Source organism: Pelophylax lessonae (assembly GCF_965119305.1).
Source record: "Pelophylax lessonae genome assembly, chromosome: 6".
NCBI classification, from domain to species: Eukaryota; Metazoa; Chordata; class Amphibia; order Anura; family Ranidae; genus Pelophylax; species Pelophylax lessonae.
In genome coordinates this window covers 34,315,656-34,330,588 of record NC_138773.1, presented here as the reverse complement: position 1 = coordinate 34,330,588, position 14,933 = coordinate 34,315,656, and the positions used below count along the sequence as shown (strand labels likewise).

The following is a 14,933-nucleotide window of genomic DNA, read 5'->3' as shown; positions in this document are numbered from 1 at the left end:
GACAGGCCCCTCGGCCAGGAATAAAAAAATTCCTCTGGTCTAAGCCAAAAGGCCCGTCCCAAGAGGCAGGTGCGAAAAAAGTGTGTGTGGTGCAGTGACCAAGGTGCCAAAAAACTCAAGGTGAGCTGCCCCTCACCAGTGAGACTTGCGGCACCCCAGGGGCCCGTACACCACAGGCTTATTTCAGTCCCGGCCTTCGGCCAGACCAGTGCAGCCCACCCCTACCAGGAGGCTTCAGAACTTAGACGGTTTAGGGAGAGCCTGCCCTCACTGGGGAGCAACTCAACCCAGGAGGAAGGCTCTCCCACCACCATCACCATTCCTAACCAATTACATCCAGGAGCAGTACTAACCGGCGGTGGGAGAAACCGGCTTTCTCACTCCCTTAAAACTGATAGGGGCAGATCCCATTCAAATCAGGAGGCAATGGACCCTTCCAGCTTTCTCTGACAGTACCTACTTCCCCGCCCCCCAGTTATGTCCAGGGCGCTCCGGATCATTTCAGTCCCTGCCGATACTAACCTTCAAGGTCCATACCAACTGATAAGAACAGATACTACACTTGATCTTAGCCAAAAGGCCGAGAAACGAGCAGATGGCGAACTCACTCTGCCTGCAGATGGCGCACTCACTCTGCCAGCAGATGGCGCACTCACTCTGCCAGCAGATAGGTGCGCCATCTTTCCCTTGATGTCTACTGCAGGGCTATGATTGTAATTGATGACAACAGGGACACGGGACCCCCCTGGAGCATAAGAGGCTGCCAGTGCCAGTCCTGCAGGGAGGAGGGAACAAAGATGGGGTATTTAAATGGAAGAGACAGTTTAAAGCGGAGTTCCGGCCACAAAATCGACCTAGTCGATTTTGGGCCATCCGCTTGCTTTTGGTCACCTGCAAAAGAAATGGGTAGTTACGATTTTTTTTTTATTTACTTACCTTTTTATTGAAGAAAATATACTCACCTTTCTTCCACTTCCTCCCTCTGCGGCCGTGGCCCGCGCCGACACTTCCGGTTTGCGATGATTCCTGGGAGCTGAACGTCATCGCTCCAAGGAATCACTGCGCCTGCACCTGCCCCGCTCGTCACTTCCGGTGCGGTGCCTCATTCCCTGCTAAACAGCTTCTGGGCATGTCCAGAAGCTGTGGAGGAATGCGGCGCCGCACCGGAAGTGACGAGCAGGGCCGGTGCAGGCGCATTCTGGGAGAAGAGGACATGGAAGAGGATGCAGAAGAGGACCGCGCTGGCTTCAGCTGCCCACATCCAAGATGGCAGCGCTGGAGAAGAAATTTTAAAGGTAAGTATTTCTTCTTACAGGGAAGTGTGACCCGGGACAGTTCAGAGGCTATCCTCTATGGAATGTACTAGCCCTGACTGTCCCGGGGGGATTTTTATTGAAAATTTTTTTTTTGTGGCTGGAACTCCGCTTTAACCCTTGCAATGTGAGGGCAGCTCTACTGCAAGGGAGGATTTTTGTCTTTCAGTTTCATACATGTAATACCTCACATGTGCGTTGCAATTTATGTTTATATACATGTGCACTCCCTATGAGCTCAATTGCATTAAGGTGTGTAAGGGAGTGGGGGGTGGGGGGTGCTTTAAAAGTATATTTTATTTTTATTTGTTTTATTACAATTTTGTGCGGCCCTCAGACCTCAGCAGTCTGTAGTGGGAACATTGATTAGAGGTAATAGCACTGATCTCTGCTAGCCTCTCCTGGTTTTGTATTGTCCTCTGCAGCCAAGGCTGGCGCTACATGTATGGCGACCTAGGCAGCCACCTAGGGCACAACTTAGCAAGGGGGTGCCAGCATCCTGCACTAGGAATCAGTAATGGACCGTTGGCCGGTGCGGAACTCCTCATGCTGTGCGCCGCCTGAGCGCTACAGCAAGCCACGCTATGTGAGGGCTCCAGCATCGCCGAAATCCCCACAGGAAAGCACTGAATAATGCTTTCCTATGGGGAAGTCTAATGCGCGTGCGCAGCCATTGCCGCGCATGCGCAAGAGGTCTCTCCCACCGACGTCAGCCGGTGGGGGAGACCTAATGCGCATGCGCAGCAAAGGAGAGTAGGCGTAGCCTGACCCAGCACAGAGGTAAGTCAATGAAGGGGTTTTAACCCCTTCAGCAACTTGGGATGGGGGGTGGAAAAGAGAGGGGCACTACAGTGTCCTGCAGTGCCAGGAAAACGAATATGTTTTCCAGGGGGCGGCAATTTTTATTTTGCCTAGGGCGGCAAAAATCCTTGCACCGGCCCTGTCTGCAGCATGTCTCCAAGCCAAAAATGTATCATGTGCACAGTCTCTGACCATCATATCATCTATTAGGTCTGCAGTCTGCACTGCTATTGGTAATGTCAGAGGCCGCAGTTGAGGCCCCTTATAGCTCATTAGTAGACAACCACTGCCCCCAAAGTGATAGCATTGGGCAGGTGACAGGTACCCTTTATGGAAACGTCAGGGGTCTATTCATAGGCATGCGCAGCCTATTGTATTAGGGTGTGCACCCCAAAGCTCAAACACACACGCCTTTCTCTGCAGCCTCAGCTGCACTGGACAGTGAATGAATAGGAAGTGCTCTGTGCTGTGAGGCTTCCTGTTCATTCACAAACTGAAGCATAGGAAATACAGTTTACTATGCTTCAGTTATGAATGAACACAGTGAGTAAGTGTGTTTACTGTGCTCATTTAGAAAAGGAAGGGGCTGGTAAATGACATATTGACTAGCCCCCTCTCCCGCTCTCCATCCTAAAAAAAATATCCCCCCTGCAACAGCTGAGGGGAGAGGAGAGGAGGGAAGCCAGCGGGGGGGGGGGGGGGACACGGAATGGGGGAAGCCCAGGCAGTAGGGGGAATCAGTACCGCACAGAGTGATTAGGGTGTGCCTAAAGGCAAACTTGGCACACCCCCTGTGCACGCCCATGGGTCTGTTAGATCCCCTGCCCTCCTGCTTAATTAGCTGCTTAAATCGGAGTTCCACCCTGAAAAAAAAATGTTACCTAAAAATACTCCCGGGACAGTCAGGGCTAGTGCATTGCAGCAATGATAGCCTCTGAACTGTCCCCGGTTTCACTTTAGAAGAAATACTTACCTTGAAAATGTCTTGTCCAGCGCTGCCATCTCAGGTGTGGGCAGCTGAAGCCGGAGCGTCCTCTTCGGTGACGTCGGAGTCCCAGAATGCCCTGCACCTGCCCTGCTTGTCACTTCCGGTGCAGGCGCGTCATCCCTGCTCAGCTTCTGGGCATGCCCAGAAGCTGTTCAGCAGGAAATGAAGCGCCTGCACCGGAACTGATGAGCGGGGCCGGGGCAGGCGCATTGACTCCTGGGATCGATGACGTTCATCTCCCAGGAGTCAATGCAAGGAGGAAGTGACGGCAAGGGCCGCAGCCGCAGAGAGAGGAAGAGGAAAGAAGGTAAGTATATTTTCATTAAAAACATTTTAATTATCCAATTCTTTTTTCAGGATATTTTCTTCTATTGGAAACTGCAAAGTGAAAAAATAGGGTGGAACTCCGCTTTAATTAGCTGCAGTAGCCGGGGAATGGCAGCTCAGCACCCATTAGTGATGTAATACATGTTTCGTGCAGATCCATTGGTCAATCATTTATTCCCTCTATCACCTCCTGCTCTAAATTTTACACTAGTTTACCATGGGCACCTGTAGGGGGAGCACCTTTGGAGTCCTGTAAAAGTGATCTGGAGCCGGCAGATCACTTTTATCTGAAGTCGGCTGTAATAAATCAATACCTAGCCACACATGGCTGCAGCAGCGATGAGCTTGTTTTAACCCCTAAATAACAGAACGTTTATAAACATACCTTGGTAAACAAAGGAGTTAATTAAATGTGGTATATAGACAATGTAAATCTATCTCTATTACTTGTCTGGCTTTGATATAAATGGTATCATTATAGTTTTGGGGTGTTTATTCTTTGTTATAATACAATAATGTTTTGGGGTGGGGCGGATGACACCCCTTTTGAGAACAGCACTCATATATATATATATATATATATATATATATATATTGTATAAAGGAGTATATTAACCACTTGCGCCCCGCCCACCGTACATATACTGCGGCACTCAGCCGCTGCTGGGCAAAGCGATGTACCTGTGGGGGGCGAGTGAGCGCCGCCGCGCTCCCACCCCCGCTCGTTCCCTAGGTAACCAGCGCGTGTGACCGGCGGTTCTAATGGCCGCCGGCCACTCGCGATCTCCCGCAGCAGAGGGAGAAAGACAGACGGCTGATGTAAACACAGCCGTTTGTCATTCTCCCTTAGGTCATCACAGAGGCTATGCGATCCTGCTATATAGGATCGCATGTCTCTGTGATGATCTCAAAAGCCACACCCCCTGACAGTTAGAATCGCGCCCCTAGGGACACGCTTAACCCCTTGATCACCAGTAAAGTTAACCCCTTCCCTGCCAGTGTCATTATTACAGTAACAATGCATATTTTTAGCACTGATTAGTGTAGTAATGTCACTGGACCCCCAAAAATGTCAGTCAGGGGTCCGATCTGTCCACCGCAATGTCGCAGTCCCGCCAAAAAAATCGCAGATCGCCGCAATTACTAGTTAAAAAAACAAAACAACAAAAAAACAATAAAAATGACATAAATCTTTCCCTTAGTTAATACGATTATTGCGATTTTTTTTACCAAAAATATGTAGCAGAAAACAAATTGGTCTAAAATGTTAAAAATTTTGATTTTTACATTTTTTTGGGGGGAATTTCATATAAAAAAATGTGAAAAATATTGTTATTTTTTCAAAATTGACGCTCTTTTTTTGTTTAAAGCGCAATAAATAAAAATCGCACAGGTGATCAAATACCGCCAAAAGAAAGCTCTGTTTGTGGGGAAAAAAGGACGTCAATTTGATTTGGGTACAGTGTCGCACGACCGCGCAATTGTCCGTTAAATTCATGCAGTGCTGAATCACAAAATAGGGCCTGGTCATTAAGCAGCCAAATCCTCCGGGGGGTAAAGTGGTTAAACAACTATAACTATAAGATTTCAAACTAGAGAAAGACATACAATGAATAGTTTGCATACTCTTCATATAATTATCGCCATTTACACACACTTTATGCACTGGTATGAGTGCCGGTAAACACGACAGCACAGAAATACCTGAGCAGGTGAGAGAACGAGGAAGTAGGTCGTGACACAGAAAAAGTCCCAGTTATATAAACTCCAAAAGTCCCCTTTGTTGGGGACTTTTCACCATTCTGGGCCAAACTTTACATTACTTGCTTCCTTTAAAATTTCCCCTTTTTGTAATTTTTAAATACGAGGAAAATAATTCTTTGTTTCTTCCTTAAAGGCTAAATTTACCTTTTTTTTATAAAAAAAAAAATAAATAAATAAATAACAAATGCACATATATTTGCTGGTAAAAAAAACTTGCATTCTTAATGTTTTATTTCTGCAGCGTGCAGAGTATTGCACCCACAATCAGCAGATCAGGGGTGCAATGTCAGACTCCTGCAGAATCTTGGTATACTTGTCTGCAACCTCCGTACAGGCAGACGGTTACTGGAGAGCAGGAAGATCAATGAACTACCAGATTGCCCACCATCACCCTTGCAGTTCATTGAGAACTACAGCATACTTGCCAACTGTCCCATTTTTGCCAGGACAGTTTTTTTTTTTGTACGAAAATATCGGCCAATACCGATAGGCATTGGCCAAAATATCGGTATCGGCAACGAAAAACCGATATCGATCGATCACTAAACTCAACACCAATTTCACTATATGGACCCCTTATGTATTTATACATGTTGATCATGTCCCTCCTTAACCACTTTACCGCTGCTCACTCGAGCACTACTGCAGCAAAGTGGTTAGTTATCATCTGGCGACGCAGACCTACGTCACCAGAAACTCCCCTTTCTCGGCGGCGCGCGCACGCCGCTGGAGGCTCGGTCCCGCTGTATTCAGGCACAGCGGGAGTCGGGCCAGGGGAGGAGCGGCGGTGGTTAATCTCCTCTTCCCAGGAGAGAATAAATTCAGTTCCTCTAATCTTTCCTTATAGCTGAGCTCCTCCATGCCTCTTATCAGTTTGGTTGCCCTTCTCTGCACTTTCTCCAGTTCCCCGATATCCTTTTTGAGAACTGGTGCCCAAAACCGAAATGCATATTTCAGATGAGGTCTTACTAATGATCTGTACAGGGGCAAAATAATATCTCTCTCTGGAGTCCATGCTTTTCCTAATACAAGAAAGGACTTTGCTTGCTTTGGAAACAGCAGCTTGGCATTGCATGCTATTATTAAGCTTATGATCTTCCAGAACACCGAGATCCTTCTCCGCTATGGATTCCCCCAGTTCTACTCCACCTAGTATGTATGATGCATGCATATTCTTAGCCCCCAAGTGCATAACTTTACATTTATCAACATCAAACCTCATTTGCCACATAGTTGCCCAATGAAACATTGCATTGAGGTCAGCTTGTAAACTGGAGACATCCTGTAAGGAAGTTATTCCACTGCAAAGCTTGGTGTCATCTGCATAGAAATGGTATTTTTAATCCCAGACCCTATATCATTTATAAAGATATTAAAAAGTAAGGGTCCCAACACTGAACCTTGGGGTACACCACTGATAACCTTAGACCATTCAGAGTAAGAATCATTAACCACTACTTTCTGAATTCTATCTTTTAGCCAGTTTTCTATCCATTTACAAACTGATCTTTCTAAGCCTGTAGACTTTACCTTACACATTAGCCGTGTGTGGGGAACTGTGTCAAACGCTTTTGCAAAATCCAAGTATACCACGTCCACAGCCACCCCTCTGTCCAAGTATACCACGTCCACAGCCACCCCTCTGTCCAAGTATACCCCGTCCACAGCCACCCCTCTGTCCAAGTATACCACGTCCACAGCCACCCCTCTGTCCAAGTACACCACGTCCACAGCCACCCCTCTGTCCAAGTACACCACGTCCACAGCCACCCCTCTGTCCAAGGTTTTACTTACCTCCTCATAAAAAGAAATCAGGTTTGTTTGACAACTTCTGTCTTTCATGAATCCATGCTGTCTGGGTTTTGTCCCTGAGTGGAGGAGTCCAGCCTAAGGGGGGACACTGCCCTCTCAAGCGCAGGCTGCCATGTGGCCTCAGGTGGTCGACCTAAAGGAAGGAAAACAGAGACCAAGGTGCTAAGAACAACCTGACTGAGGGGAGCTGTCTGCAACAGATCTGTCTGGTGCCACTTGAGGGCATTGCTTGAAGGATTGGAAGGAGGCATGCATCTGTCCTTGGGCCTTGTGAGTACAGACATTGCTGGAACTTGGGGACCTTATACTCTAGCTACTCTTCTGGTACCTAACAATATTCAGCTGTGGGTCTATAAAAGGGGACACCAGCCGGTGTTCTGAAGAGCTTTGTCCAGCTACTTTACAGCTTAAAGGGACTTTGCTCTACTGGCTCTACTACTACTACTTAAGCTAAAAGGAAGGTTAAGTCCTCACTTGTACATAGTTCTTATTCTTGGAGTATACCACCACATCCCTCATCCCTATCCCTTCTCCAAAAATAAAAAGCAGAATCTCCTAGACTGGTTTATGGAGAAATAGTGAATGAGGCTGTTGTGTGCCTGGCTGTAGGAAAGAAGTTGGGAAGACCTAGACAAGTATTTCCTGCGGCTCTTATGGGAGTAGCGCTACAGACGACTGTACATCATGGATTGGAGAAGTTACGATCTTCCTGGCTGGCGGAGGTGCCAGAAATGGATGGGGAGGACTGGAAGGAAATATGAGACTCAACCTTTTTGCAGCTTGTTTCTAATTCAGTTCAAAATTTTAAACAGGATTTACTTTACACCTCGTAGGCTTCATAAAATTTATCCAGCTATTCCTTTCTCCCAATGCTGGCGTTGTCTAGCGGAACCAGCTAAATATCTTCATATGATCTGCTCCCGTCCTCATATACAAACCTTTCGGAAGCTGATCCTACAGTTTATCATCCATCTGACTACTATTCCTATTCCACCGCAGGAGGATATATGTATCCTTGGTTTAGTTGAGGCATTAGCCACCACAAGGACTGTTAGGACGCTGCTGGGCCTAATACTTTTTATGCTAGGAAGTCCATTATTCTGAAATGGAAATCAGATGTTGCCCACTCCTTTTTGGAGGTTTTTGAAAACTCCTTGTTAACTTGGTTATTCCTTTCTATAAAGAGACATATTCTTCCTGAGGATGCCCCAAGTCGTTCCACAAAATCTGGGACTTGTGGCCTGAGTCGGATGCCAGCGATGGTTGGTCAATAATGTTCTCCAAACTTCAGGCTTTATTATTTGGATGGTACAAGTTTTTCATGATTGTTGCCCCTGAGTATATTTTATTGTTTTTAGCTAGGGGTGCCCACTATGTTAAAAGTCAATTGTGTCAATTATAATTGGCAAAGCTAAACATGATGGTTCTTTTACTCTTCATAAAACCCGCTTCATCTTTACACCTCGGTAGACCTGAGCAGCATCTTATGGCACTTTTCCACTGCAAGTACCGGCTCGGCTCTACTCGGCCCTGCTTGGCCCGGTTTGCTTTTCCACTGCTGGTACCGCATGGTACGGTGTTGGAACGGTTCGGTACGGTTTGGTATGGTTTGCTTTTCCACTAAAGTAGTACTAAAGTTAAGTGGGTGGGATAACAACGATTCTCTGACCAATCAGTGGCTAGTAGTGACTGCATGCAAAGGATTGTGGGATATGGTACCGGGTATGGTACCTCTTGGAACCACAATCGGGGTGGTACTGTTTTAGAGAGCCGTACCATTCGGTTCCATGCAGTGGAAAAGCGCCGCCGTACCGTACCGTACCACACCGAACCGTTCCTACACCGTACCATGCGGTACCAGCAGTGGAAAAGCACAAAAGCGAGCCGAACCATTCGGTTCCATGCAGTGGAAAAGCGCCTTTAGTGCTCTCTGGGTGAATTGTTAAGAATTAGTTTCAGGTCTTGTGTTTTTTATGTACCACCTTGAGCCCGGGAAAGCCCACAGACTCTACTTTTATAAAATCTTTCTTTTAAACTACAATAAATAGAAGTTATAAAAAAAATAACTCTGAAGAGAGAATCAACACATTTCAGTAGTTCAGAACGCCCCCTTCATCAGAGTTTATAGGCTGGAAGAGACTGAAGAGAATACTGGGCAATAATTGCAAAATAAACTGATAACATAGTGCTGACTGTGGGTGCTGGTCAATGAACACTACCCTATTCTTTTATTTTGAAATTCTTTTATTTTAATTATATTTATTTTATTGTTTAGCCAATATTCTCCTTAATCTCTGCAAGCATATAAACCATGATAAAGGGGAAGATTAGAGCCCCCGAAATGTGTTGGATTTCTTGCTTGACCTCTTGCCATGAGCAATAAAGATTTACAGGACTTACCTTAGATCTGTGGTGCTCTCATCCCTTCTACACGTTTAAGCAAATTTTAAAGCAATGGGTTAAAGTGGTATTAACCACTCAAGCTCCAGAAGATTTTACCCCCTTCATGACCAGGCCATTTTTTGATATTCAGCACTGCGCTATGTTAACTGGTCAGTTAAAGGAGATGTAGAGCCAAAGCTAGTTTGGCTGTACATCTCCTACGGATCACAGGAATGCAGTTCGTTCTGCACTCCTGTGGCCTGTTTTCAGGAGAGAGCGGACTGAAGTCCGATCTCTGCTGACGTCACAGATGTCGGTCCAGGCACCGGAGTCGGGATCCGCCAGGTGCCTGGACCAACACTTAGCCCAGCCTCTGAGCAAGGAGGAGGCAGAGCAAAGAGCTGCTGACTGACAGGGGAGCTGTCAAAACCGAGCGATCGCCGGTGTTCGATCACTCGGTTCTCAGTGCAGAGGCCCGGGGGACCGATAATGCATCCACCTAGGGGGGACACTGCCCTCTTAGGCGCAGGCTGCCATGTGGAGACCTCAGGTGGGCGACCTTAAGGAAGGAAAGCAGAGACCCAGGTGCTAGGAACAAGCTGACTGAGGGGAGCTGTCTGCAACAGATCTGTCTGGTGCCACTTGAGGGCATTGCTTGAAGGATTGGAATGATGGCATCCACCTAGGTAAGTATAACTGGGGAAAAAAGAGAAACCCCATACTTCTCTTTTAACGCTGTACCCAAATGAAATGTATATATATTTTTTTCACACTATTTTGAAAAGAAAAAACAATATTTTTTACTTTGTTATAAAACATATCCAATACAAAATTAACAAAAAAAAAAATCTAATTTCTTTATTAATTTAGGCCAAAATGTATTCTGCTTCATCTGGTAAAAAAAAAAAAAAATCTCAATATGTGTATAACAATTTGTGTGAAAGTTATAATGTCTAAAAAAAATAATGTATATACTGGAATTTGTATTTACCATATTTTCCAGCATATAAGACGACTGGGCGTATAAGACGACCCCCCTATTACATGATCTACTGGTATTACTTATACTTAGGTTACCTTGGAGATATTATACTCGGCGTATAAGGCGACCTCCCATTTTTGGGGGATTTTTTTGAGGTTCAAAAGTAGTCTTATACATCAGAAAATACAGTATTTATTTTAAACTAGTAATGGGAGTGTGATAGTGCGGCGGAAAATCTGACACTAACTGACGCTGGAGGGGGGGGGGGGGGGCTGACACTGAAATCCCCAGGGACACTAATATATTGATTAGTGCTAATATTATACCCTGTCACTGTACTAATGACATGGGCTCGAAAGGGGTTCACATTTAGGGGAAATCAAAAAGTTAATTGTGTCCGTTGTTACTGAGCGATGTGTCGGGGGGGGGGGGGGGGGGGGTGGCGCATCGCTGCTGTCTGTAGAGTGCCCTGTGTTGTTTACCAGCGTACAGGGGTTCATAATTACTATCGGAAGAGATCATTTGGAAAATAAAGGGATTTTTTATCCAAGCGAAGCGTGTATGGCCACCATAGGAGCTACCATCATTTATTTGTTTTAAGGCGTACCTAAACAACCCAACTTATATCCAATCAGGCAGGACCTACAATGTTATTGCTGGATCTAGAGTATATTGTAAAATTTGATTGGAATGTGTATGGCCATCTGAACACATCCTCATTCAATCCTAATCTAAACTGTTTCATGCTCCCGGCAAAAAAAGGCCAAAGAACTCAGTACACGTACATTATTCATAATTCAAAAAAGAACACAACAGACATTCGACTCCATGTGATTGCCACATCTTTTATTAATTCCTCGGAACGTTGTAAATAATATATATGCAATTATTCTTCTAGAGGTTATTTCATGCATCTACATTTCCAAGAAAATATATGACATTGGCTTTCCATGATTTCTGTATATTAAATAACACATCAGGCATTACAATAATATGATTATTTTATATTGTACAAAATTTACATTCATACTGGTTTCATACTGTAACATCTTTAAGAAAATAATGCTAGACATGCATGAGGGTTCTCTAAGTAAAGGAACAAGTCCTTCCAGTTTGCTGTTGATTTTCCATAGCTGATTATCTGGTAACGGCATTGTGAAGATAAAATAAAAAAATAAAAGCTATTTCCGTGTAGTGGATTGCATTCTTACGTCACATGTGACAGGTTCCCTTTAAACTCAATAATAATAGATTGCTGGTATTACAATTGACTACAATATAAAGTGCTTTGTTCAAAAACTATTAACATACAGTAAAGATAGCCCATATTAAATATTCCCCGACACCCCCCCCCCCCAAAAAAAAAAAAATACAGTGCAAAAATTGCAAGTTAACTTACTACCTATTGCTCAATATTTTTATCATATAACAAATTAGGGTGACTAATATGTTTGAAGGACAGGTCTAGAATTTGTCCCAATAAATTATGGGGGAATTCTTCCCGGTGATCATCAATGTAAGGAGCATTCTTCCCACAGACTACCAATGTAAGGAACATTCTTCCCACTGATCATCAATGTAAGGAACCTTCTTCCCACTGATCATCAATGTAAGGAACATTCTTCCCACTGATCATCAATGTAAGGAACATTCTTCCCACTGATCATCAATGTAAGGAACATTCTTCCCACTGACCACCAATGTAAGGAACATTCTTCCCACTGATCATCAATGTAAGGAACCTTCTTCCCACTGATCATCAATGTAAGGAACATTTTTCCCACTTATCATCAATGTAAGGAACATTCTTCCCACTGACCACCAATGTAAGGGACATTCTTCCCACTGATCATCAATGTAAGGAACCTTCTTCCGACTGATCATCAATGTAAGGAACATTCTTCCCACTGATCATCAATGTAAGGAACATTCTTCCTACTGACCACCAATGAAAGAAACATTCTTCCTACTAACCACCAATGTAACGGAAATTTTTCCCACTGATCATCGATGTAAGGAATATTCTTCCCACTGATCATCAATGTAAGGAATATTCTTCCCACTGATCATCAATGTAAGGAACATTCTTCCCACTGACCACCAATGTAAGGAGCATTCTTCCCACTGATCATCAATGTAAGGAACATTCTTCCCACTGACCAGCAATGTAAGGAACATTCTTCCCACTGACTACCAATATAAGGTGCATTCTTCCACTGACCACCAATGTAAGGGGCATTCTTCCCACTGACCACCAATGTAAGGAGCATTCTTCCCACTGACCAGCAATGAAAGGGGCATTCTTTCCACTGACTCCCAATGTTAGGAGCATTCTTCCCACTGATCATCAATGTAAGGGGCATTCTTCCTACTGACTGCCAATGTAAGGAACATTCCTCCCACTGACCACCAATGTAAGGAGCATTCCCCCCAATGACCACCAATGAAAGGGACATTCTTCCCACTGACCACATATATAAGGGGTATTCTTCCCACTGACCACATATATAAGGGGTATTCTTCCCACTGATCACCAATGTAAGGAGCATTCTTCCCTCTGACCACCAATGTAGGAAGAATTCTTCCTACTGGCCATCATACTAATGTACTTGAAGCTGTAGATAGTCATTATTAGCGTTGAGTTTATTAAGTCCAGGAAGTTATTTCAAGGGTCCCTCTGTGTTAAAAAGGTTGAGAAAGTCTGATTTACATCAATTGATTCAACAAATCAGTCTTTTATGTCCCAACATTTAGCAGTTTCATCACTGGTCACCTTCTCTAGCTCGGGATTCTCACCCAGGCATCATCTTCTATGGTAAAGACGGCATTAAGGGGCTCTGTGAAGTGTGCCGTAAAAGTATGCAAATGATTGAGGGGGTTGCTAAGCTGATAGAAGGACAACTGCCCGGCGTCATAGTCCAGATATATAAAAAACCTGTGACAGGTCAGTTCGGCATCTACGAGTGTTTCCCTGACGTTATGCTTCACTGAATATTTATTGTTCGATTTTCCTAGGCACCAGGACTTGTCGTTGATCCCAAGGTAGGAGAGGGGTCCTTTCCTTTCTATGCTGGGATAGGCCACCCCTACCATCCAGTCCCCACTGCCACCAGCCTCGACCTCCCAGGCGTGTTGGCCGGCAGAAAATCTCTGGATGCTGAGCACCTGAGGACAGCAAAACTTTTCTCGGGTCTCTGGACGAAGCTGGTTCAGCTTTGACTTGCAGGCAGTTTTCCCGTCTCCCAAAATGAAGACGAAATCCCCAGCTGTGTCTGTGTTGAGCACCATATTGGAGGCCTCTGGCATGCAAAACCTTTGCTTTGCTTTATTTAGAATTTTAATCAAATTAGTGTGCAAAGTCATAGAGATGAACACATCGTCCAGTTCTTTGGTTTCTGGTTCATCACTCATTCTTCTTAAGACCTCCTGAACCAGGGAAGTGCTAGAGTTCTCAAACATCCGCCCTTGCATGACTGCCAACGGGTCGGTCATTTTGCACAGCTCCTCCGTGTACGATATCTGCTCAGAAAGATCCTTAAGTTTTTTTTCCAGGATTTGGATCTGCTCATGAATGGAGTCTATAACCCTCTGCCGTTGGCTTAAGACCTCCTGTACCATCTGTCTCTCCAGAGCATCAAGTTGTCCCCTGAGGTCGGTAAAAAGGGATGTTATGTTACCGGTTATAACATTTCCTTTTCTGCTGGTGTCGATAATTTTTTCCTGCAAACTCTTGATTCTGTTTTGAGTCCTCTCTTCTCTCAAACGACGTTTTTTCAGAGCATTTCCCAGTTTTTCCTTCTTCTTCTCAGAAGCATCATGGAGAGACTCCACCATGTGCCCCCTGTGTTCTTCAACCACCAAGCAACCATGACAGAGAATGGAGGAGTCATTGTAGCAATAGTAGGTTAGAGGTTTCATGTGAATGGGGCATTTTCTTGTGTGAAGGGAAGCCGTGGGTTCAAATAGGTCATGGTTACTGGATCTGCTGTGTTTCGTTAGGTGCTGCTGGCAAAGCGAGGCCTCACAAGTCCCGCAGGTCTTCACAGCGGGTACAGGAGAGTGGATACAGTAGGTGCAGAAGACGGGACTTTCCCTGGTTCCTTCCACAGAGCTCTGAGATGTATTTGTGCTGCCTCTCAGTGAGGCTGTATTGAAGCGGTGCCTCGGCAGGTGTTGAAGATCAGGACATGCCATCATAGAAGAGAGCTGCGAGCAACTGAAATGAGAGGCTCCTCTGCTGCTAGAAATACACCAAACCTTGTTCTTCCACATTCTGCAGAGAACCCAGGGAATTTCCCTTGAGGCTTTGGTTTTTCTGCACTAGAATAACAAAAACATTAAAGGCATTGTCTTAACATTTGCAAAAAATGTACGTTGTATAAAATGCACCCACAATTATATTAAAAAATATTATATTTATTATTTAAAAAAAAAAAGTGCAAGTAATACATTACTAGGGCATTACTAGGGCCACTAGGGCAGGTCAACTGAGCAGTTACCCTTTACACACTTTGCTGACATCAGGGAAGTAAAAAAGGGACACAAACAAGACTAGGTGCAATTA

General features: G+C 44.8%; 1 protein-coding gene across 1 annotated transcript; it reads right to left on the bottom strand.

Annotated features, from left to right (window-relative positions):
* Positions 1 to 13,139: 13,139 nt before the first annotated feature.
* LOC309558523 (tripartite motif-containing protein 14-like) lies at positions 13,140 to 14,641 on the bottom strand (the record flags this gene model as incomplete). Its single annotated transcript, XM_082261603.1, has 1 exon — positions 13,140 to 14,641. One exon carries the CDS (start codon positions 14,639 to 14,641, stop codon positions 13,148 to 13,150), a length of 1,494 nt encoding a protein of 497 aa, XP_082117729.1. The 3' UTR covers positions 13,140 to 13,147.
* Positions 14,642 to 14,933: the final 292 nt, after the last annotated feature.